At 37.6% G+C, this 25904-nt stretch overlaps 1 protein-coding gene across 2 annotated transcripts in view; it reads right to left on the bottom strand.

The window, feature by feature from the left end:
* Nucleotides 1–25904, bottom strand: part of LOC140738424 (ABC transporter B family member 1-like) — a 146485-nt gene that overhangs the window by 13374 nt on the left and 107207 nt on the right. For both annotated transcript variants that reach the window (XM_073065695.1, XM_073065696.1), the window contains exons 18-19: nt 21779–21895; nt 4064–4186 (exon numbers count right to left, since the gene is read on the bottom strand). In XM_073065695.1, coding sequence (XP_072921796.1) covers nt 4064–4186; nt 21779–21895 — 240 coding nt within the window. The remainder of the gene's footprint in view (nt 1–4063; nt 4187–21778; nt 21896–25904) is intronic.

The raw sequence follows: 25904 nt of genomic DNA, 5'->3' as shown, positions 1-25904 counted from the left end.
TCTAAATACTACACTTAACTGTTTTCTACATTCCATGTTACTCCCTACTTTGGGGTTTCCAGTTTGTCTTTTGCGCTTGGTGAAACATTGGGAGCTCATTAAAATGATTTTCATCTTAACCTTCAACCAGCTTAACTTAGCTCTGATTTAAGGAATTATACTTTTACAAAATTGTTAAAAGGCTCTTTTAAGTCTTTTATCCACAAGTAGCTGTCTGCATGTCCTGAGGGACAGAGGAGGCTTTTTATCAGCAGTGCAAGGATCATCTTTGTTGGAAATTATTAGCAACTCAAATCCCCTGGCCATAGGGGGAGGCAAGTCTGAATGGTGGGGGGGGGGGGGGGGTTACATCAGAGCAATTCCACTGTAAAGCTATTTTGCAGAGACCATTTTTTGTCTGTCCTGCTTCACTTACTTTGTTTCTAAATTTCTACAAGTTTATCCTTAAAAGTACAGCTGCCTCTTCTCTTAAAACAGGGTCCAGAATGAAGAAATCACTTCAATCTATTTGACCTCATCCTTTTTGTGTAACATCTCTTACTATTTTCCCACTAAAGCACCTGGCAACGTTCACAAAGAAAAAAAATAGCCATACGAGTTGGTTTCAACCCTGTTTTTGGCCACCTTCCAGTTGTTGGTTACTGTGTGGTAATGTTTCCCAACATCAGCTTTGCATTTTTTGTTATAAATTCATTTTGAAGCATCAATAGCAAGGCCAGCATTTTTTGATATCTATATTTGCACATATGTAAAGTTGAGCCAATTTATTGAACTGATGTTATCACAGCTGAGAAGATATGCCCATGATAATATCGGATCTGAGTGTTTTGAGCCAAAGAAGAAACACGATACACTTATGAGAGAAATCTGTTCAACATTTGATGGGAAATTTAAGGTCTGGCAGCCCCATACATCATTTAACCACTTCAACTTATACAGTATGACGCCTTTCAAGAAACAAAGCACTCAAGACACGGGAGCTACCAAGTGGAATTTTACAACATATGTCACTAGCATTGGTAACCAAAAGCTGGTCAGAGGTGGTTCCAGATGCAGTGGTGGCAAAGTTGAAAAATCCAAGGAAGAAATTCCCATGGTTGGGGCATAATAATGTTATCAAATAAAACCTAACACAGGTGGTGGCATAGGTGATGATATCAGAGATAATCAAAAGCTTGATCAAAGGACATTTAAGGAGTACATCACTGGAGAACCAAACAGTTAAAAGGCAGAAAGATTTAGGGGGGGAAAATCCTATGTGGGACCAGAAAAGACAGTTACAGATAGTGCTGCAAGAAAAAATACTGGGACATGCAGGAGGCTTGAATAAGAGAGTGCAGAGTCGGCGAATAATTTTTAGATTAGAAGTGGTTATACAAGTAGAGAAGCTAAAAACTGGAAACAAAATCTTTTAAAAATTGCATTGTAAACAAGCATAGGAGTGATGGTAAACAAGACTTAATGGAAATTAGAAACAGAACTTTGGATAAATTAATGTTTACCAAGTTGGAAAATATGGGAGGCTTTCCAGGAGAGTGCTGGAAAACTCATGTAGACATTCAGGAGAATTGTAGATGAGGATTTCAGTGGCAGAAAAGTTAGAGCAGGAACGGAGATGGTTGATGTTGCTGGGGTGAAACAAGATGTTTTAGTGATGGCAGCTAAATTTGTGAGTTGGGGAAGTTATCACCAGCCTCGGAACTAGGAGGGAGAAAATGCATTTGGTGAAGTTTGTTGAAAGTGCACATTGAAGAACAGAATTGGGACCAGCTAAAATGTTTCATGGTGAACAACTTGACCAGAAGAACTATCTCAGTAAACAATCAAAAACTTCAGGGAATGGGAAGTGTGGACAAAGATAAAAAGGATGGCTACTGAGAGTATAAAAAAAAGTTGTACAATGCAATGGGATTATACACCAAAGAATTCAATGCCTTAGTGAGGGAGCCAAATCTATATTGGTTTGGATTGTAAATTTACTTCCCCTACTATAATAATGTAGTTTTTAATACCGTTGAATAAGTAAATCCACAATATTCTATTATTCATCAACAGTATATCATTCAAAATCCAATAAAATGACAAGAGAAAATCTGCAAGAACCAACAAGAATTTTTGGAAGTTGTTCAAGTGCCTTTGGCTGATTTTTTTTCCCCTGTCCTCTTTAGAACGAAAGTTTCCAGTATATAAAAAAAAACTTGTACTTATACCTTTGCCCCACAAATAGCACAGAAATTCAAGTAATTTTCCCCTTCTTTTAATATCATGCACAACGTAGGTATTGCCTTCAGTATAACTGAAAGCACAATCAACATGGTGAAAGGCAAGACATTCACAATCCTTTTATCCAAATATCAGCTATTTTCTCTCAGACAGCTGGTATTTAACTGTCTCTGACAGAAAGTTTCATGACATGGCACTGACATAGATGAATACTTGAATTCAATATATAGGAAAAAAAAATGGCTGCTTTCCCCCCCATAGTGACTGAATATTTAACATCCACAAGAATGCATTAATTTAAAGGATCATGTATGAAAACTAGGAACTAGTTTTGGAAAATATATTGTTAACAAAGTTCATAAACTGGTATCCATGTTTTCTTCTTCAGAGTTAAAAAAGAATCTACACCATTACAAAAGAATGCATAAAATATTGCAGCTCCCCATAACAGAATTGTGCATGCACACATTTAACATGGTTATAAAGTAAAGCAACCATGTCCTAGTGAATTAAACCAAGAGAATCCCTGTGGAGTGCATATGCTTTCTATCACCAGCGCCAGCTTGTTTAGTCTGTTTCAAGATCTATTTTGCTTATTAAAAAAGAACCATCTTTGTCAAATTGATATTGCATTCTAGCAAAAGCAATATATAAAATACATTATATAGATACTATAGGTAGCAAAAAAAACTGCTGCACCAGGATTAAATCCAAAATGATTCTTCTGTTGGTTTACACTAATGATCTTTTCCAGTTTGCCAAAATACTGAGAAATTCTCAGTGTCATAGTGCCTGTTCAACCTGAACTCTGTCCTTCACATAATATTCAATTATACATTATACCAGGATAGATTGTAGATGAAGTTCCACATGAAGTGATTCAATTTGAGAGGGGAATGCTACAGATGGGAAAATTGTGCAAAAAAAAGGCAATGGAGGAAGTCAGAAGCAAATATATCTATACCTTGAAATCAAAACCTTCAAAGATGCATGTTTTTTAAAAAACCAACACAAGTTCAACGATATGGACTATGGACAAAACACTTCAGTTATATCACAGCAAATAAGAGCAAATAAGAGGGGAAAAGGAACAAGGATTACTAGGAAATAAAAGTGTTCAAAATTATTAGCATGTCTGCACCTAGGGATAAATTTAAACTCACTGAAGGTCAAAGATTAGAATTATTGTTGATGTGAACTCACTGGAAGTTTATCTTATTAGGACAATTCCTCTGCTTTCTCCATGGTCCTGTAAATTCCCTTTTCAGAAATATCAAAACCAAATTTCCGTCATGGAAGTTACTTCTACTGCCTTTTCAGCAGCATGTTCTTGATCGTTAACTGACTGTGTAAGGTTTCTTTTCTACCCAGTGATTAGTTTTCAAAATTTATAAATACAGTGAGTTTTTAGGGATAAAGAGCAGTTTACTAAAAGCAAATAATGGTGAAGGAGGAAGCCTTTTGTTTAAGGAAAAGAGCAAGTGCATAAATATTTAAAGGGAAAGGTTAATAGGTTAGGGAAATGGAAGGTGACAGTGATAGTTCAAAAAGATGAAAAAGGTTCAATGAGCTAAAACGTTTCCTGCACTTCAACAATTTTGAAATCAAAATCATTGAATAAATGTTGTAACTCACCAAAACCTTTGATCATTTACTATTTCAGTTTCTCATACGTTGCCTTCACACATAATGTGGGCCAATTTACTTTCTCATGTGTGGCCTCAATTCACAGCTGTGAGAAACTGATAGTTAATAGCAACTTGACATGACTTTTAATTTTTTTTAAAGCAGGCATTTGACACACTATTCTTCTCCAAACCAAAATTCTCCCTGAGCTTACCTTGGAGGCATTTCTTACAGTTGAAAGCCTGTGTGCAATTACCAAAACTGTTCGCTCCTGCATAACCCGATCAATGGCCTCTTGTACTAAGTGTTCACTCTCTGCATCCAGAGCGCTGGTAGCCTGTTAATCCAGGAAAATACACAAGAGAACCTGGTTATGTTTCAGTAAAGCTCTCAACATCAAGTTATTTCAATAGCCTCCACAGGGTTAATATAAAACAGAGTTAAATGGGCCATTTAGTCAGATTTGCTTTCTATCCTTTACCAATGGCATATGAAAACTATTTTACTTAGGATGATAAACAAAACTTCACCAATACTCCATAAAATTTTGCCAATGCAATTGTCTTCTCAACTGGAACCCACATAATTGTTTGTGTCACCAAACGTCATGTCACCTTCAACATGCAATTAAATGTATTTAATAAGCCATTGGATATGATGAAAGAAATTATTTCAGTTCTACCAAATTACTCTTAAAACATATAACTATTGCTGATTATTCCAAGTTTGTAATGGAACATAATTCTTTACTTAACCTAATAAAGTAAAAATATTCTGAATCAAAGATCATCTTTTGGTTATGGAAAGGAAAGAACAATTTGGCAGGGAGGGTATTAAGTTCAATTATCCCAGGACCAAAGTCAGAGAATCCTTGAAATTTATGGTTTTGGAGATAACTACTTGACCCAGTGCATTCATGCCAGCCACCGAGGCCCTTTACAGACATCTCATTTTTCAACACTGAGACTCATAGGTTACAGTATCCCAAGCCCTCATCCAAGTACAAATTCATTATAGATTCTGCTTCTATTATCCTATTAGCTAGGGTACTCCAGAACACCACCACTCATATAGGTGAAGATTGCTTCATTCAATACCCCTGTAATCATTCTATGAATCACCTTAAATTCAACTTACCCCCTTACCGACATCGCTGCTAAAGGAATAGACTTTACATTATCACATTTTTTCTCATCCTTATTCTAAAGAAAATCTCACCTAAAATATTGCAACTAACAATTTTCAGTTCTGATGTTCTACACAAAAATTTCCACAGGTATAGCTGGATCTTGGCTAGTAGTGGATCATATAAAATCCAACTTCCAGCTACACTGGACCTTTTCCACTTCTCTTACTATTCAAACCATAGCCTTGTCTCTCCACTTCATCTTGTCCCACCTGGAAAGTGATGTCTTGTATACCAAGATGTTGTTGGTGAGTGAACAGTCCTTGTTGGGACTCAGTACCCCCCTTTGCAATTGGATCTTAGACTTCTTGACAGAAAGACCCCAGTCAATCCAAGTTGGCAGCAACATCTCAAGCTCCATCATGCTCAGCACTGGTGCCCCCTCCCCAAGGTTGGGTGCTCAGTCTGCTGCTGTTCACGGTGCTAACTCAGGACTGCATTGCCAGTTTCAGCTGAAACTGCATCAACAAGCTTGCTGACAATGCTAGTGTTTGACCTCGTCAGATACAATGATGAGTCGGCATACAGAGAGGAGGTAGGGAGGCTTGTCAAATGGTGTGAGAACAAAAACTAGAGTTCTAACATGGACAAGACAAAAGAATTGATGGTGGAATTCAGGAAGGCACAGGTCGACCACTCTCCATTGCACATCAATGGCTCTGCCAAAGAGCGAGCGAAGAGCACAAAATTCCTTGGTGTGCACATAATGGATGATCTAACCTGGAACACCACTTCACTAGTCAAGTAGGGACAGCAGCATCTACACTTTGAGAAGACTGAGGCATGCAAGGCTCCCTGCACCCTCCCCCCCATTTCTAACAACTTTCTACAGGAGCACCATTGGGAGTGTCCCGTCCAGCCGCATCATTGTGTGGTACAGAAGCTGCAAGGCATCAGACCGCAATACGCTACAGAGAATCATCAGGATCTTCCCCCCCCCCCCCCCCCCCATGTCATTTACCAGGAGCATTGCAGACAAAAGGTCGAAAGCATTGTTGAGGATCCCTACCACCCATCCCATAATTTCTTTGACCCACTACCATCAAGAAGGAGGTACAAAAGGATCAGGACTATGACTGCCAGACTGGGCAACAGCTTGCTCTCTCAGACTATGAAACTAATGAATACCTTGTAACCAACGAGGACTCATTACTAGGACAGCGAGCTGTTTAGTGTTTGCCTGTGCTGCACTTTACTACATGTATTTTGAATTATATTTTGTTAACTTTTTATAGTATAATATTCTGGTTTATGTGCTGTGGGTTATACATGTGTGGGTGCACATTGTCTGGAGGAACACTGTTTCATATGGTTGTATACATGTACAGTCAGATGACAATAAACTTGAACTTGATATCCTTGTTTTTATATTCTATGCATTAGTTATTTCAGAAAATTATCTCATGCATTTTTTTAACCCATGTAATCTAGCTCCTCCAGGATTCAGTGCTGTTTTCCAAAATTTCCTTACACTTCCCAGTATTCCATCATTTAATGTGTACTTTGCCTTCTCCAAATGCACTGTCATTTGGTTCTGTAGATTGAATTCTAGTTGTTGCTCTTCCCATCCAACCTTTCAATGCATATCTTTTTGAAGTCAAAGGCTTTACCCTCACTATCAATCACATCACATGTAATGGTAATAAATCCCAAATAGTTTTTGGATTAATAAGAACTTGGGTTTGATTAGATTACAAAAAAAAAAGACAAAATCTAGCAATCCTATGCAAGGAGTCACACTCAAGGAACTGCAAGTTGGAAAGAAGTCTGCAACAAAGCTAGAGAGTAATGTAAATTACTGGAAATATTATCTCAGCTAGAAACCATATTAGAAAGTTCAAATTAATTCTGAACCAGCAACAATGAAATCCGGATTGAATTGAGTTGGGGTGGTGGTGATGGGTTAGAGAGTAAGGGTGCACGAGTTAAGTTTCCATTTGGGATGCAATCTTAAGAGTAAATTCCATCCAAAATTTTGCCAATTTCTTGAGATTTTTTACCAGTGAATTGCAAATTATTGAATGCAAAATCTTCCCCAAATCAGCAAAAAGTATTGTTTTAGAACATTAACTGTAATAGAGAATATTCTATTGCATTTTTAAGAATAAGTTTGCTAATAGGTTTACTGTAGACTTATTAATACGGCTAACATTAAATTTATCAAAAATATTTAGTCAATTTCTATTTCATTATCATGTTTTTAGATAAAATAAAATTACTTTTAAACGTGATATACGTACTACATTTGTTAGCATACGTTGTCAGTATGGGAATTTCTTTTGACAGTAAAAAAGTTTAATATGTGTGCATTGCCAGCTTTGTTCAAAAAAATAATTTTAAGAGCCTCGATGAAGGTCTGAAAATAGGTTCAATGAACAGAAAATCATTAGCGCAATTTGGGAGTTTTGAGGTTAGTTATTTTCATAAAGAACTGCTTGAAAACTACGACTGTAAAAGGTCGAGGAAATTCCAACATTTTTTGCATTGATTTAGCTGTTTGAGAAAATTAAACAACAACATCAGGGCCAAACCAAGCAGAGCTCTAAGCCATTATCCTTTCCCTCTAGCAGCCATGAAGATCAAAGCCACAGCTTGTAATTCATGATTAAAACCTTAAGCAGAAGATTAAATTGTGCTCCATATCTATCTTGTGAACCAATTTAAACACTCTTGGTGGTCACTGTTTATCTTGTGATGCAGGGGAGAGAAAGCTTTCTAAATGGAATAGCTCTTAATCCTGTGAAAGGATATCGCTTTTCTGTTTGAGACAGCGATTTGATATTCCGGGAAATCTTTCACATAAGTCACTTGCAAGCTGAGAAACAGACAGATTTTTTTAAAACTTTAACAATTTATTTAATTGGGTAACTGCAGGATGAAGTGGGCTAGACAGTAGGTTTTTTTTAAACTTCTAGTACATGAACTCAAATCTGTGTGCTGATACAAAGATTCTACAAGAATTTAAATTCAGAAACTCACTACATTGACTAACACGACACTGAAAGCATTTAGCAAAGGAAACATTACTGATGGAATAATGGAGTGGCAGATAGTTAAGCAACAAATCATTGAATAGAGATTTAAAATTATATTTGTGTTCACCTGTATCCAGCTCAAGGATTCAGATCAGTTTTACTTTATGGAAATCCAGGCTGACATCACTGGACTTTACAAATTTATGCTTAGTATCACATCATTCAGAGCATTATCCATCAAATCAGCAGTACAGTTAAGTAGTATTGCAAGTAGTGTATCATTTCTTTTTCAATAATTACGCAAATAGATGCAAGGTATCTTTACTGAACACAACTCTGGTTAACCAAGCAATCATGCCTACAAAATTAATGTTCAAAGTACAGCATTGAAGTATGTACACATTATACAATTTTGAGATTCATCTCCATACAGGCAACCACAAAACAAAGAAACCTCAAAAGAACCCATTTAAAAAAAAGACAACGCATGGAGAGAGAAAAGAAGAAATTGTGCAAACAATAAAAGTAAGCAAGTAGCTTCAGAACTGAAGTTTTATGAAAGACACAAAATAGGGTACCACTGCAGCCGAGCAGTCCACAGCCTCAGTTCAGTGCAGAGTGAGTAAACTTTGTGGAGTGGAGAGCAGAAATGGGTAAACAGGACCTTGCCTTGCCTCACCTCCAGTCCCAAAACCCTGACCTTTTCCATCCGGCCCAATGCTTAAATCGTCCAAACATCGGGTCATTCATTGCTCTTGGACTGTTCTGGAGCCTGAACCCCGTCATGATTTGGCCTGTACCTGACCTTTACAATTCTGCCCAGCACTTAAATTAATCAGACTCTGGGACTTTACTCACTCTTGAGAATGCCACAACTCTGCCTTTTCTCTGAACTTGACCCTATCTCCACCTTTGCTTACCTTGACCATCCACCTTGACCATCCACCACTGCTAGTCTCCACTTTCGTCAACCATTTCTCCCTGCGCCTCTGACACAATTCGCCTCTCCAATGTTAGTGTTGCTCGTTTTTAAAAAAGTGTTATTAATAAACTATTTAGCAGTTTTGTTTTGTTTTTTGCCACCAGTAAGTAGTTGCTGGGCCTCACCAGTGCCATCTTAAACTGGAATGTGATAGTACGGACAGAAGTTCATCTGTTCTTGAATAAATAAGATATAATTGAACTTTCCACTGGGGAGAGGAAAACAAATTAAGGAGAGCAAACCACCTCGCTGTCTGACATACTTAATGCAGCATTATGTGATGCTGTCTTATCTGACATCAGGTCAAATTCAAAAATTCCAGACAACTTGCTCTACAAGTTGTATTTACTTACAGGTTTTAAAAATTAGTTAAAAAAACAACTCCATTGGAATGTTTTAATATTCCATCAACAATGAGCAAGCTTATGTGAAGTTGATCGCTCCTGTCCAAACATCCTTCTCATTAGTACTAGTAATGTTTGAACTAGACTTTCATCTCTTCTCACAATCAAATTTGATTTAATTTTGGAAATGTTTGCTGATCCAAAATATGAATTTTACAATGTATTAGTTGGATCAAACAAATAGAAATCAAAGCCAACACACCTTCAGCTGCACAATGAATCTATATTTTCTGTTGGAAGTTTGAAGTTTAGTAAGTTTGTGCCAGACTGTTTGCCACGCAAATGTAAGACTCACCTTCCATACATCTTATATACAAATTTATGGCATTTCAAAATCAATCCAATTTATATTAAAAATAGTATGTGCTATGCCTGGTAAAAAACAACTATTCCAGCTGATAAAGTTTTTCATTAATGATCAATAATAGTAATAACCTTACCAAGTGTCAGAATGTCATACAGGGTGTACCTGACACACAAGGTTTTTATACAGAGAGTGGAGTGGTGGCGGGTGTTGATGGGGGCAGTGAAAGAAAAAACATAAATACCAATAGAGCCATTCAGACTGCACAGCATCCATGAAACAAGAACATGCCAACATTTTGAATTTTCCAACATGAGCAGATTATTGACTAGCTATCAACAACTGTGTTATGCAATAATTTCCCTTTCCAGTCGATACAAAAACCACTTTGAATCCACTTCAGGTGAAGGTCTGAACAGAGAATTCTAAAAATGGATTTTTATGTCAAAGTCAAAGACTATTGTTGATAATGCCTTGCACAGAAATCTGACTTGTATTTAATCTGAACAAAGCTTTAAATAGCCCCTTTATTAATTTTCATTTTTAACATGTTATCAAATTAATGTGGTAAAAGTGCATACTTTTAGGATTTTTTTTTAAACTAAAAGACGCACCTGTAATGTGACAATTCTTTTGGTTACAAAGATTAAACTTTTACTTAAAGATCTGCTCAACAACTATAGAGAAAGAAAATCACAGTATCCCATAAACCTATTTAAATAGAAACTCAATGTAATTTGAATTGACATCAAATGTTTTGTAATTGGAGAACTTCCATATCAACCTTACTGTTATTGTGGTGCTCAAGAGTTCACCCTATTAATCTTAGACTGTATTTACTAAAACAGAATACAACAATTACTTCCAACCATCAAAATTCTTATTTTACAGAAAATGCAAAATCAAGTTTTCAGAATCTATATGATCTCAAACTGTTGAGCCAATTTGCAAATTATCTTCGAAAGGCCACTCAAGCCTGTCAATATTTATTGATTATTCATCAAAAATACCCATAAGTAATCTATCAAAGAAATTAATGAACAAGCAAGAATGCTGACAACTTTCAAGATGCATACAGAAAGGTAGCTGATATTTTTAAGAAACACCAACTCTACCTTCTTGTAACTGATGTCTTTTTGATATTTCTGATTCAAGGCAACTGTTTTTCTTCTATATGTGGGAAACATTCAGTGTACAGCTACTGTACATCTTTCCAAAAGTTTTGGACCCTTCCCCCCAATTTTAATTATGCATGGCAAAAAAATTACAGTAGGCTGCATTATTTAAAACTTCTGAAGCACAGAAAGATACAACTATTAGCAGCATAATTCGAGATTTAATGTTTATACCCACCATCATTCAGCACTAAGCTTTATTATATTATTAAAATATTATACCTCAGACAGAGACAAGCATTATTCACTTATCATCAGTTAGTCTAGTTCTATACTTAGACTTGACTAAGTTCATCACAGAAAACAATAACTCGTGTGAATATTGATGTAGACACTAACCGGTATTTACCATTATCACTGAATATCCAGTGTTTACTCACAAACAATGGAAGAAAATACAGCAGATTCCAGTTAACTGGGCAATGGGTTTATGGGGGTGGCAGTTTATTTTGAACAACTCCTAATGAGCAAAAACTAAAAATCAAGAAAATAGCCAGGATTCCCTTTGTTTATTTGGGACACTGTGCCACTTAATTGGGGCAGAAGACTGGTGCCGAACAGCTTCTAAATAGCATTAGCTGAACACATGAGGGGCCATTAGATACTGCAGCCTATTTAGAGCAGTCAGTTTTAAAATTGTGTTAGTTGCGTGTGCATGTGTTCAAAAAGCAGTGATTTTTGTCACTGATAGCTGGCAAACAGTTAGACAATTTGGAACTGCTTTGCTCACAGTGGTTTCAAACATTCAAGCCTGGAAATGCCAAACAGCTGGGAATGAAAATGTAACGATTCACTTCTTCAACAAGTTAGGAATTACAAAGAATTTCAAGGTATGGACAATCGTATTGAATGTTACAATGAAAATGAAGATTTGGAGGATGCAATCATCTAAAGCATTGTATGGAGGCAGTCCATTATCTGTGGTAGGTGTCTGCGCTGTTTTTGTTCATGTACAGTCAATCAGAAGAACACAGCAGATGAAGTATTCCATCAAAAACTATTAGGAACTAATACAGTTTTAAAGTACTGTAGAGGTATTAGTAGCATTCTAATTTGTTTTGTACCACTTAAATACATAATTGGCTACTCAGTTAACAGTAGTTTGGCTTTTTTTTTAAATACCTTTATTATTTCTATGAAACTTTGCCTAATTGGGACAGCTGCTTAACTGGGCCAAAATGTACTGGTCCTGATGTTTCCCAGTTAACCAGATATAAACATAGCAAAGCCAAGGCCAATTGGCCCAAACATTTACTATGCAAATACTGATGTGCACACCAGGCTTCAAAATGTATCATCCAACAATGTGTGTTCTCGTATCTGCATAGCTGGCACCAAGCCTGGGTGAGAAGTTTCTTGTGAAAAATCTCACTGTTGTAAAGAAAAAAATCATTCATTGCTTTATTCGGCAGTAAAGGTCATCATCATGGTTCTTTTTTATTATGGGTGGAGTTTAAAGAATCAAGGGCAGCACTGCATATTGTGTTCCAACAAAATTTCTGCACTTAGGCACACATGCCATAGGTTGCATAGACAACCATTAAGTTAAGAGAAGTTCTGAAGGTTCTGCAACGTAAAGGTGGATAAATCCACAAGGTTTGACCAGGTGTATTCGAAAGCTTTTATGGAAAGTAAGGGAGGAGATTGTTGGCACTTCAGCAGAGATTTAAAAAAAAATTTTGTTAGTCACAGGCGAGGTGCCAGAAGACTGGAGAATAGCTAATGTTGAATCTTTATTTAAGGACAGTAGGGATAGGGCAGTGAGCCTTACATCAGTGAAGGGAAAATTATTGGAAGTGGTTTTCAGAGATTGGATTTATTTGCATTTGGAAAGACAAAGCCTGATTAAGGACGTGTGCATAGAAAATCTCTTCTACAATTTTGATTAAGTTTTTTTTTGAAGAGGTGCCAAGAGGATTGATGAGGGCAAGGTGGCAGAAATTGTTTACCTGAACTTCTCCTGCACAGTAGACTGATCCATTAGAAAATAGTCCAATCCAGTAGACTGATGGAACACATCGGACCCAAGGTAAGCCAGACAATTAGATACAAAAAAGGCTCGGTGACATGATGGAGAGGGTGATGGTGAAGGGTTGCTTTTTAGATTGGAGGCTCATGATCAGTGATATACCACAGCAATTAGTACTGGATTCTCTGCTGTTCATAATATACAGTAGATTCCAGTTAATTGGAGCATCAGTTAAACTGGGCAGCCGCTTACTTGGGACAACTCAAAGAACAAAAACTAATCAAGAAACCAGCTGGGATTCTCCTAATTTATTTGGGACACTATGTCACTGAAATGGGACAGGAGAGTGCTGCCGAACAGTTTCTAACTAGCATCAGTTGTTTGTATTTGTGTGGCTGTTAGGTTCCACACCTCCGTGGTGATTTTGTTCATTTACACTCAATCAAATCCAGCGAAGACTGGATTAATTCCCCCATGAATAATTGTTTGGAACTATTAGTTTTATTGTACGATATTACTATTGGGCCAGTGTTCTAATTTGTTCTGTATTTCACTTAAATACATAATTGTTCACTCAGTTAAACAGTAGCTTGTCTTTTTTTTAACAATATGTATCTTCTTAACTATTTCTATGAAACTTAAGTAATTGGGGGCAACCGCTTAATTGAGCCAAAATGTATATTAGCTATTTGAATGAGAAAGTAGGTGCCAAGATTTGCAAATGACATCAAAAATGCTTGTACTGGGGGGGACGTCACGTGATGACGTAGGATCGAGACGCTGGAACCCAGCTCTCCCGTAAAAAGTTAATAAATTAATGTCTAAATGAAGAAAAGTTAGTCAATACTTTCTAAAAATTACTTATAAACTACTCCGGATTGTGTCAAGCTATGCCTCAAGGAAGGAAGATGAAGAAAACTAATACCGGGAAGACTACGCAAGTTGGAACAAGAACAAGGCCCATGTCTACCGAGGAACCGCGGTCTCAGGTACATTATACCACCGGCGATATGGAACAGGAGACTGCGGCAACATTGGCCATTCCTAAAGGAAAAGGCCATCGTGAACTGCGCAAACGCGAAGGATGGAGCATGCGCAAATGGGAGCAACAAGAACTACAAAGCCCAGCTACCACTGCAACTGAAAGTGATAGCGAATCGGAGGGACAGTCAGATCTCCCAGAAAGATCAGATGAAGAGGGAATTAAAAGTCCTTCTAGAAATATAGAAAAGACTTTGAGGCAAATAATGCGTAAATTAGACATATTAAAAGTAATTAAAAATAATCAAAAAATACTCGAAAAAAAATGACCAATATGGAGATTATGCTTGATAAAATGACAAAGAGACAGGAAAAAATGGAAAAAAGAATTTCAGACTTGGAAACTACAACGGAGGACATGGTTGAAAGAATGGACAAAATGGAAAAGGAAAATACTGCTTGGACATCAGAAAGAAAACAATTTATGGAAAAAATTGATAAGCTTGAAAATTTCAGTAGACGAAATAATATTAAAATTGTTGGACTTAAAGAAGATATAGAAGGAGAAGATCCAATAAATTTTTTTCAAAAATGGATCCCTGAAAAATTGGAAATGGAAAGAGAAACTCCAATTGAGATCGAAAGGGCTCACAGATCCTTAAGGTCAAGACCTCGAGCTGATCAAAACCCACGATCAATTTTGATAAAATGCTTATGATACCAAGACAAAGAAAAGATCCTGAAGGCCGCTGCCCAAAGTGCCAAAAATAGAAACGGGCCACTGATGATAGCAGGGAAACCAGTTCTTTTTTATCCTGATATAAGTTACAACCTGTTGAAGAGAAAGAAGGAATTTAACCCAGCGAAAAAAGCCTTATGGGAAAAGGGTTATAAATTTACAATGCGTCATCCAGCAACACTGATAATTTTTTTGGAGGAGGGGAAATTTTTTTTTTCCGATTATCGAAAAGCGGTGGAGTTTGTACAAGAACTTCCATCTATTCGCTAATTACACATAGAGGCTTCCAAACGTAATGGATTAAAGATGAAGATAGACCCAACGAACAGAAGTGATGGACATTTATGGATATTATAGAAGAGAAAAGCAAAATTTTAGAAATACTAAATGAGAATAGTATTTTTTTTTCTCTTCTTATACATATACTTTTTTATGTTGCGGGGGGGCTGGGAGGCTGTGGATCGGTTACTGCGGGATTCACGTGTGTAATCATGGCGGTTGCCATGACCCGTACAGCAGAGGGGGGTAATGTTGTGTTTTTTTTCCCACAACATTAGTAGGGGGGGTGTTTTGTCTTTTTCTTTATATTTTAATTTTCTTCTATCTTTTTGCCTGGATGATTGGTGGGGACACACATAGCAACATGGAGATTTTTATAAAGATTTCCCAGGATACCAAGAAAGTTGAAGGATTAGGTATTATTATAGATTGGAGTAATATAATAAAAAAATAAAGACTTATATACTAAAGTTATTACATACTCCATGGAGCATGTGGGGATCTTCCAATATCCAGGCATTCCTTTTTTTTTCTTTCTTTCTTATTTTTTTAATAGGGATGTTAGGGGGGAGGGGTTAAGGGGAGGGGGGCTGGGTAACACATTTTTTTTCATACACATTTATTCTGTAACTATTTGAAAACAATAATAAAAAAATGCTTGTACTTTGGACAGTGAAGAAGGTTTTCTAAGTTACTTAGAAAACTTTTCTAAGGTTTCAGTCAACTGGGAAAATGGGCAGCAACTGTTTAACTTAGATAAAGGCAAAGTAGGAAGTTAAACCAGGATAGGACCCTGGAGAACATTGCTGAATAGAGGACCCTCAGGTTAAAAGTACATAGTTCATTGAAAATGGCAAACACAGGTTTAGCAGTGAAGGAGTATGGCATGCTTGCCTTTCTTGACTGAGGCACTGAGTGGAAGATAGGGATATCATGTTACAATTGTACAAAAATATTGGTTAGGTTGCACTTAAGAGTAGTTTTAAGAAGAAGCAGTTCTAAAAAGATGTAATTATCATATAGAGGAGGCAGAAAAGATTCAAAAACATGTTGCCTGGTTTGGCGGGCTTGAATTATTGGATAGGCTGAGTTTGATTTCCCAGAAGAGAAGATGGTCGGGAAGTTATATATTAGGGGAATATAAAATTATGTTAAGCATAAATAGAGTAGCTAGCAACTCTACAGAGTGCACAAGTTTAGGGTGAGAGAAGGGATAGATTTTTCACACAAAGAGTAGTTGATATCTGGAATGAGCCTCCATACATGGTGAAGGTGGCAGGAACAGTTACAACATTTAAGATACATCTGGGTAAGTACTTGAATGAACAGGTCATAGAGCAGGGGTTCCCAACCTGGGATGAGTCCATGGCTTAGGAACCCCTGGCACAGAGGGATACAGAATTCATGCAGGCAAACAGGATCAGCATAGATAGCACAATGGTCAGCAGAAATGCAGTGGGCCCAAAAGTCTGTTTCTCTGCTGTACAACTCTGACTCTAAATGCATCTGAAATGAAATAAAAGTAGCAGAATTGAAAATTTTCACAATTGTATTTAGTGCTTGAGAAATGTAATTACCATAGTAATTAGTAAATTAATGAGTAATAAATTGGGATTTAATTATCCATTATCCTTCAAACATGCAGTATTGAGAGTTTCCTTGTAATGTAATGTGATGGGCAGAAGTAATGATGCAAATTCTGCTGTTTGAACAAGTGTGTGATCAGATTCCACATCCAACTTTTAAATACATGTCATTTAAAACAGGTATTTTAAACTATTAACAATGGCAAAAAAAGTTTGCATCTGATGTCTACTATAACTGATACAAGAACATACAGAATTTTAGTGTAGATATCCAATCTCAGATGATTAACAGACTGACTAAGTTCTACTGCAATCACAAAACCCTAAAATTGCATTATGGCTTGTAATTGATTTAATGACAGCCATTATTTTGTGAATTTCTTTTTAAATTCCTGCTAAGAAGTTTGGAACCTACCTTACAGAGGTTATTTCCATAAATGGTGAGCATTCACCAAGCATTTCTGAGAATCAACATGAAACCATTGGCAGATTTAAGAGCTATAGAGGGAGATTCTGATTGAAAACGTTAACCATGGAGTATGGGCAGCACCAGTAGCATCTTGACCAACAGTTTAGCTTATTTCTCATTTGTGCAATTTACCCTGTAGGATATTAAAAGGCTGTGTAGTTGGAGCAGGTGGAGAAGCCTATCCCGCCTTGAAGATTTCCAAAACTATAAAAGCAGTCCTCCCTGCCAGATTGTGTTAAAAAGGTGATGGAGTGGTGGTGGGGGGCGGGGGGGGGGGGGGTTTATTGAAGGGTTAAGGAAGATTTAATATTAGCAAAGGTTGTCAGCGCTGAATGAGCAGATCCAACAGATTCATATATTCTTATGATTTTATATGTGACCAGATGAAATCTGAAAATATATGAGTTTGGTTAAATCCTTCCCAGAATCATGGTGGATTATGATCAGCATTTGTTTAACAAAACATTAAAAAAACAACCCAGATTCATAGAACCATTAGAGAGTGCACTCCTATCTAACTGAGGGTCCTCAGAATTCTCACACTACTACCTACATCATTTACGTTCGTATAAAAGACAATTCAAAATTAAGTAATTACATCATGTAACAGCTACTGCATCTGACTGGTCACATCGTAGTAACACCTAAAGCAAGGCAGATCATGAATAGAAGTCTTGCTCAAAGTATTTGTGAATATTTCTGTATGACAACTTTTTCTTGTGCTCTTGGGAGCTGTGGTGGTAGATGCATTGCCATAATAGAGTAAGTTTCCTCTATGCATCAGATGCATTAGTAGTGATCAGGATAAGCTTAGTTAATGCCATGTTGTGACCAGCTTTGGCAAATGGTGACAGAAGAGTACTTAATTCTTTCATCACTTGGTCAGCCTTAAAGCTTGGCAATTATCATATTATTTTGTCACTGAAAACAGAAGGAGATACAAGTCAAGGGGAATTCATCCTTTTAGATCCCATAAACTATTACTTTGCCAGGGATACTTCATGGAATTTTCTTTAAAACACTCTCAGATTTTAGTTTTAATTTCATAATTTGGAAAAACTAATTACAACTATTTTACTTGGGATAAATAAGTAACACATCTACCTTGACAAAATATTTTGTTAAACCTGGATTGTACATTGTTAAATGCATCGTCAATACATATGCAGCTTTTGAACTTTGCCCAGCTTTTTGTAAATAATGCAACTGTCATTTCTCTGATCTTCTGCTCCTCGGGCTCTTCATCTTTTGTTAACCCCTCTCGCTACACAACTTCATCTTCAGCAGCTCTATTCTACACTACTGAACAGGTTATAGAATAGGAAGCAGACATTTTGTCAGCAAGTCCATGACAGCTCTGTGCACTTTTCTTTCCCCCTTTCAAGTGCTTATCCAGTTCATTTTGGAACAGCATAATTCAACCTGCCACTAAACATCTGAGACAGTATTTTTCAGACACAATCACTGTGTTTAAAACATTTTTCCTAATGCAACTTTTACCAATTACTTCCATTTTGTGGCATCTGGTTCTTGACCTTTCCATCTAGTTGGACTCATCATTATAACTTAAAATCCTTTATCAGATCCAGTTCTCTCTTCAAAGGATAATAGCTACAGTTTGTTCAGTGCATCTGCTTTGCCAATGTCCGTCATCATTGAAACATTCTAGTAAAAGTCTTCTGTATCTTCTCCAAGGTCTACCTTATTTTTCATCATGCACAGCACCCAGAATTCGACATAAAACTCATGGGTTAATCAGTGTTTCATAGATTCATTCTACCTTCTCACTCTTGTGCTTAATGCCTTTATTATTTATTTAGGGATACAACATGGAATAGACCCTTCCAGCCATTCAAGCCACATTGCCCAGCATTCCCTGATGACCCCAATTTAACCTTACCCGAACCACAGGGCAATTTACAATGATCAGTTAACCTACCTGGTACGTCTTTGGACTGTGGGAAGAAACTGGAGGACCCAGAGAAAACGCATGCATTCCACAGGGAGGATGTACAAAGACTCCTTACAGAGGATGCCGGAATTGACACCCCAAACTGTAGTAGCATGGTGCTAACCACCATGTTACTGTGGTGCCCATGATACCTGTCAGTCCCATGATCCTATGCTTCCATCACTGCTCTCTCAAACCATCATGCCACTTTTAATGATTTATATACACATATCTCCACATCTGTGTTCGTATTACTTTAACATTGTGCCCTCCAGTTCATTTCACCCTTCTTAAGGAAACTAAATTTTCACTTTCTGCATTAAATTTTATATGCTACATGTCCATTCAATTCACCAACCTGTCTACATCTTCTTGAAGCCCTGTACTAACTCTCACAGTTCATTAATTTCCAACTTTTGAGCCTGATGCACAGGTGGAAATTGTGAAGTAATTTATGTATATTAAAAGCACCAGTCCTAGAAATGCCCTCTGGGAAAAACCATTGTACATTTCCCTCTGGTCTGAGAAGCATTAGTTCATGTCTACTCCCCATTTCCCAGCATCTGGATACTGCCCCTATAATTTCATGGGCTTCAGCCCTGACGATGCCTGTTAAGCCATACTTTCTAAAACACTTTTTGAAAGTCCATGTGGATTTCCCTCAATCATTCCAGTTTACCACATCAAAATATACGTCAGGTTAGTTAAACATGATTTGCTGGCCTCACCAATCAATCCACATTCAAGGCAATTCCCAATTTTGCCCTGGACTTTCATTTGAAAGTTTGCCCATTCCAAAAAATGCATTTCTGGAATCCAAGTTTTAGATTTGATGAAGATACAAGGTAATAGGAATAAGCCATTCAACCTCTTGTGCTTGCTCAACATTCAATAAGATTATGACTGATCCAATTGTATAGATCAGTCATAATCTTATTGAATATTGAACAGGTAGAAGGGGTTGAATGGCTTCTTCCTATTACTTGACATTCCTTCATCCCCAGAAATACTTCATCCTTGTGCTTAAGAGCATTCAAATATTCTCTTCTTCAGTGTTAAAAGGAGAGTTCCAAATTCCCACAAATCTTTGTGGAAAAGTTTTGCTTTATCCCGACATAAATAAGCAACCTCTTATTTTTAAACGTGAATCTTTAGTTTGAGGGTCTCCCAAAAATGGAAATATCCTCTATATCCACCTGGTCAAGATGCTCCAGTTAACTCCCCTCTCACTCTTCCAAACCATATCAGATATAAACCGAGCACATCCAACCTTTTCTAAAAAGGTAACCAGTCCCTTCCACACACCAGTCTGAATAGCCTTTGCCAAAGTACTTCCAAAGCATCCATAGCATTTAAAAAAAAATCAATGCTGTACACAACATTCCAAATTTGTTCTTACTGATTAATTTTCCCTGGTAATAAATAATAACATTGTTAGCTTTCCAAGTTATTTATATACTTATCTTTATATACTTAAGAGATACAGCATAGTTACAGACCCTTCTGGCCCAATGAGATCATGCCACCCAATTACATCTTTGTGACCAATTAATCTACTAACCCCATATCTTTGGAATGTGGTAGGAAACCAGAGTATCTGGAAGAAATCCATGCAGTCATGGGAATAACATAAAAACTTCCTATAGATTACAGTGGAATTGAACCTGGGTTACTAGCATTGTAATAATGTTACACTAACCCACTATGCTGCCATATTGGCCCCAAGCAACTAGCCCTTTATCAATTATGCATCTAGATACTCAGATTCTTCATAATCTTTTCATATCTTTTTCCTGTCAAAATGAACAATTCTGCATTTTCCCAGATTATGCTTGATTTGTCAGTCACTTGATTTACTTGCATCCCTTCACAGCGCCTGTCAAAAGTCCTTGATATAACCTGCATTTGTTTTTGCAGATCACCAAAAATGAATCGTCTGTTGAGGCAAAAGGAAAAAATGTGTCTTGTGATGGCAGCACCAACGTTTCTGCATTAATTAGATCTGACCATTAATTCTGAAAGATCAGAACGATTCCATTCCAAATTCAAATAACATAAACATTCAAGACATTCAAAATTAAAATTCTGATTTGGTACCAAAATAAAAAGCAGAATTTAATTAATGCAATGGATCACTGCCCCGCAGCATTTGAGTAGAAACTAAGTTTGTCTAAGTGTGTATATAGAACTAATGTCAAGGCCTAAAATTTCAGAACAGGCATGATGTAAGTTGCTCAGTGATATTTCATACATCTCCAAACCAAAACATGATGGATGTAAAAATATTGCAACTGTAGATCATTTACAATACAGATCCTCCATAGGTTAAGATAATTTTCTGTTTCTGTGAATTGCTCATAGCACAAATAATTCACAGTGAACCAGATTTCAATATGGCAGCATAAAGCAAATCTCTCCCTACCAATGCTCCCTATAATTTGTAATGACCAATGTGCGCAAAAATCTTGTGCTGTGTAGTTTTTTGCCCAGTGACAACATGTGCGCAGTGAATAATTTCTTCAATAAAAGGAGTATAAATAAGCCAGTTCTAAAATCTGCAGACAAATCATCATGAATTCCTCACTGTCAACACCATCCACATCAGAAACTGGAAAAGGAAATGTTATGTCATATGATCATGAAATATATTTAACATGCCACCGTGGTAGAGGGTGTCAACCTCTTGTGCACTATTTAAATTCCTTTGTGTGCAAGCAGCAAAAATGTTCCTTAGAGGGAATATTGATCCCAACAATCTCCCAAATACCTGTTTGTATCTATGGGCTGTGCACAAGTTGGACGTTTGTAAGATGGGGATGATCTGTATTGGAATACCACAGTCATCTTAGAGTAGGTTTCTACTATGAAGTTAAAACCATCATCAATTAATCTACACTAAGATTAAAATTTTTCTTTGCTTTGTACTAACCTCATCCAGTAGCAGCAACACGGGATCCATAATAAGCGCCCTGGCGATAGCGATCCTCTGTTTCTGGCCTCCTGAGAGTCTGATTCCATGCTCTCCCACCATCGTTTCATAACCATTCTAGAAGCACAAATCAAAATTGGTTGTTGTTACACGTTGCAATTTATGATCAAGTACCAGAACAGAAAAAAAATAGCATGCACAAAGGTTTCTGCTAGTAGCAGCAAATATCAATTCTCAACACCCGTGCTGCTAAACCAATATAAACTTGGGTTGAGCCTAGTGCACTTTTCATGGTTAATAATTCCTCATATTTAATCAAAACATTTGTTTGAAATTCCAGATCCATAAAAGTTTCAGGTGAGTTCCTGTTCAGTGATCCATAAACAAAATTCTTAAGTGCAACACTATCAATGCATTGTCAAGAATTTAGCTCTGGCTTACTGTCCTACCCACTATCGGTTCTGGGTGTGGTAGAGATTCTGCGTGATGAAAAGATACTTCACAAACAGGCAGTTGGAGATGACTGAGTCCAATACTCGAGCTACAATGTCAATACATAAGACCATAAGATATAGGAGCAGAATTAGGCCATTTGGCCCATCAAATCTGTTTTGCCATTTCATCGTGGCTGATCCATTTTTCCTCTCAGCCTCATTCTCCCGCCTTCTTCCTGTATCCTTTTATGCCCTGACTAATCAAGAATTTATCAACTCAAGTATATCCAATGACTTGGCCTTCAAAGCCACCTGTTGCAACGAATTCCACAGATTCATCACTCTCCGGCTACAGAAATTCCTCCTCATTTTCATTCTAAATGGATGCTCCTCTATCCTGAAGCTGTGTCCTCTGATCTTGGACTCCCCCACCAAAGGAAACATCCTCTCCACATCCACTCTATTGAGGGCTTTCAACATTTGACAGGTTTTAATGGCGTCACCGCTCATTCTACTGAATTTCAATGAGTACAAGTCCACAGCCATCAAATACTCTTCATTGGACAAGCCTTTTTCTCCCAGAATTATTTTGTGAACCTCCTTTGAATCCTCTCCAGTGAAAGCACATCCTTTCTTAACTAAACAATACACTCAGAAGCTAAGAGGATGGGATGTGTGACATGGGGAGAAGGCCAAGGTAGGAAAAGGGTTTTGGGAAGAGAATCTGCTTTAGTGGATTTACTAGACAGCTCTAGTGCTTTTCTTACAGGGTAACTAACTTTACTTTCTTCATAAAATTTAAAACTAGATAATACAAGATAGTCTTGTGTCACTTCACAGCATGAAACATATCACACCAACGCCATAAAATATTTATATCATGTCAGCATGCAGTCCACTTTTATTTCACATACATTCCATTAGAGTCAACTCTGACGGGCTTTTAGAAAGAATAAACCCATGGCTCCATTCTCTCAATATGCAGCTCTGGGAGAATCCTACATTGCTCATTCAGTAAAGCAGCTCTTGGCACTCTTAGGCAGCTCTTAGTGTATCTCTTGGCACACAAGTCCTGTGTCTTAGACAGTACCAGCCATCAAATGGGAGACACGTGAATTTGAAAGTGAATCAGCGAACATTGCTGAAGTGATAATCTTTCATCACTGGATAGTGCAACTTACGCCTGATTTAAGAACTCCTATCCAACTGCAGTGCCGGCTGGTGGCGTAGTGGCATCAGCGCTGGACTTCGGGGCGAGAAGTCCCGAGTTCGAATCCAGCCGGCTCCCTTGCACACTCTCCATCTGTGCCTGGGTTGAGTGTTGAGCTAGCAACTCGACCTCGTAAAAAAAAACCTGGAGAGGGATGGGCTCCGCCAAGTTTCAGATGCCCAAGATACGCCATATGATGAGCAATCACCAAAAAGATTGGTGCAAAAAGCTTGTCATGACGGCTTAAGGTGTTAAGGGCGTGAACACACACACACACACACACACACACACAACTGCAGATTTTTTCACCAAACTTTATGTACGTTATTTGGGCAACTTTCCAAAAAAATCTTCTCCTGGTTCATACTGATAAAGCACATCTTCATTGCCCAACATATTGGGAATCATATTCCTTATTAACGTAGCACAAGTCTACTTCAGGTGAACCACCATCCCCAGAGTTGGCCTGACCTAATTTTTGATAACATTAGTCAGTAAATTATAATCCACATTAAACTGCCAGATGCATTGCCAATTTTGTTTCTCTTTCCAACTCCCCATTCTGATGCTAATGATTCAAGGATTCTGAACAGTTAGAAATATTATGCTGTGCACCTCCAGCAGTTCTGGAGCAATTCAGTCCCACAAAGCCAAGTAGAACTTAGCTTCTGCCCCTTCATTCCCTGCTCCCCCAAACAGCTCTCCAGAGATTCACCAACACCCCTCCCAACCTAGTCTACTGCTTTCAATTCATGGTACGTGTTGTCCTCTACACAGGTGGAAGCAAGTGCAAACCAGACAACCATTTTGAGGAACATTTGTGCTTTGTCTGCAATGGCGATTTTAAGCTTCCAGTTGTAACCATCACAGTAACTTTCCATTACCACACCAACCTATCTGTCCTCAGTCTCCTCCATTATTAAGGAGAGGCCAAATGTATATTGGAAGAACAACATCTCATAATCCACTTAAGCAACATATAATCCAATGGTATGACTACTGATTATTTGAATTTCAGGTAATGCACAATCCCAGTGCTCTCTTTTCATAAACACTCATCTGTCTACATTTTTTTCCTTTGTTATGTCATCCCTCCTATTACCTCTCCCTACCTTGTTCTATCTACCTAGCATACCCTCACCATCTAGTCCACCTATCAGCCTTTGACCGATCCACCCCTGCCCCATCTGTTCCATCCACCTATAATCTCCTCCCCATCTGGTTTCTCCAACACCAACTAGCCATGAGTCCTGATGCAGAATCTTCAAAACGTCTTATAAAATTCACCTCTAAAGGTGCTGCTTGACCCAGCTTTGTTTTCATTCTAGGTTTGAGCATCTGCAGTCTCTTTTGCCTTCAAAGAGTGGGGCTTGCTAGCACTTTACTTCTTGGAGATCTTCCTTGACATCCACCCCCATTGACTGCAACATGAACAAACCTGGAAGCTATTTTGGAACTGACAGGCTAATTTTCTGAACGTCCATGAGGATGAGGAAACCCTGACTACACTGGGGAATCAAAGAGTTATCAATCCCTTTTAAGTTCTTTGAGCTGTCAAGCATCAAGAGTTTTAAGTTCAATATTCATAGCCCAATCAGCCTTTCAGTTTTCCTTTTGGTGAGTCAGCCAACATCAGGTCAGCATGAAATCAATGACTCTGACTGTGAATGTTTCAGCACAAGTTTCTGAGACTAGACGGATCCATCTCATCACTACAGATGTACTAAAGTCATGCTCTTACTGCAAGGCTGATGTTGAACTATTTCAATCAGGAATCTGAAGTAGCATCCAATTTGCCACTGGCTCTGCCAGAACAATGCAATTTGAAACACTGGTAGACTCATTAATGCAGTTAGGGTACTTTATTCCTTCAGAATTCCAATCTCAAAGTTACTTGGGCCTCACTTTTCTACGTTTTCTTTTTTAAATAAGGTAGAGCATTGATTAAGTGGATAAATTATGGTAATTAGATCACACAGAAGGTTTCAATATTACAAAAATGTAAGCCTTTATAATGAAGTACGTACTCACTTTGTAACCATCACTAACAGCACCTACAGTGTGGGTGATTCAAAAAGAAAACAAGCCAGAGCAACAGAATAACCAAAACCTCTTATCACTGCTTACATTCATCGCAGGGAGTTTGAGTCTGCAGTGAAACCTTTACCTCATTCTGAATTCAATTAGAGAACACTTCTGCCTAATGAATTCCCTTGAAAATCGGACATTCCATTATGATTACAATTAACAGCTCAATTGGTAATAAATGATAAAATACTGTTCTAATTGCCCATGCTAAAAACCTTGAGAAATGGATACTTAGTGATGTTTGTGACTACTACCGACAAAGTTGTCACAAATTTTGAAGCATTTCATTGACCTGACCGGCTATAGAGATCCACACCAATCAAGAAGAACAAGGATCCAATTAGTATCCAAGTTGCTTGCAACCTTGAAATAAATTTCAGCCTTGTTATTCTGG

The sequence above is a fragment of the Hemitrygon akajei genome, chromosome 14, assembly GCF_048418815.1.
Source record: "Hemitrygon akajei chromosome 14, sHemAka1.3, whole genome shotgun sequence".
Taxonomy (NCBI): Eukaryota; Metazoa; Chordata; class Chondrichthyes; order Myliobatiformes; family Dasyatidae; genus Hemitrygon; species Hemitrygon akajei.
The sequence above is the reverse complement of the archived record's forward strand: the minus strand, read 5'-3'. Positions and strand labels throughout refer to the sequence as shown.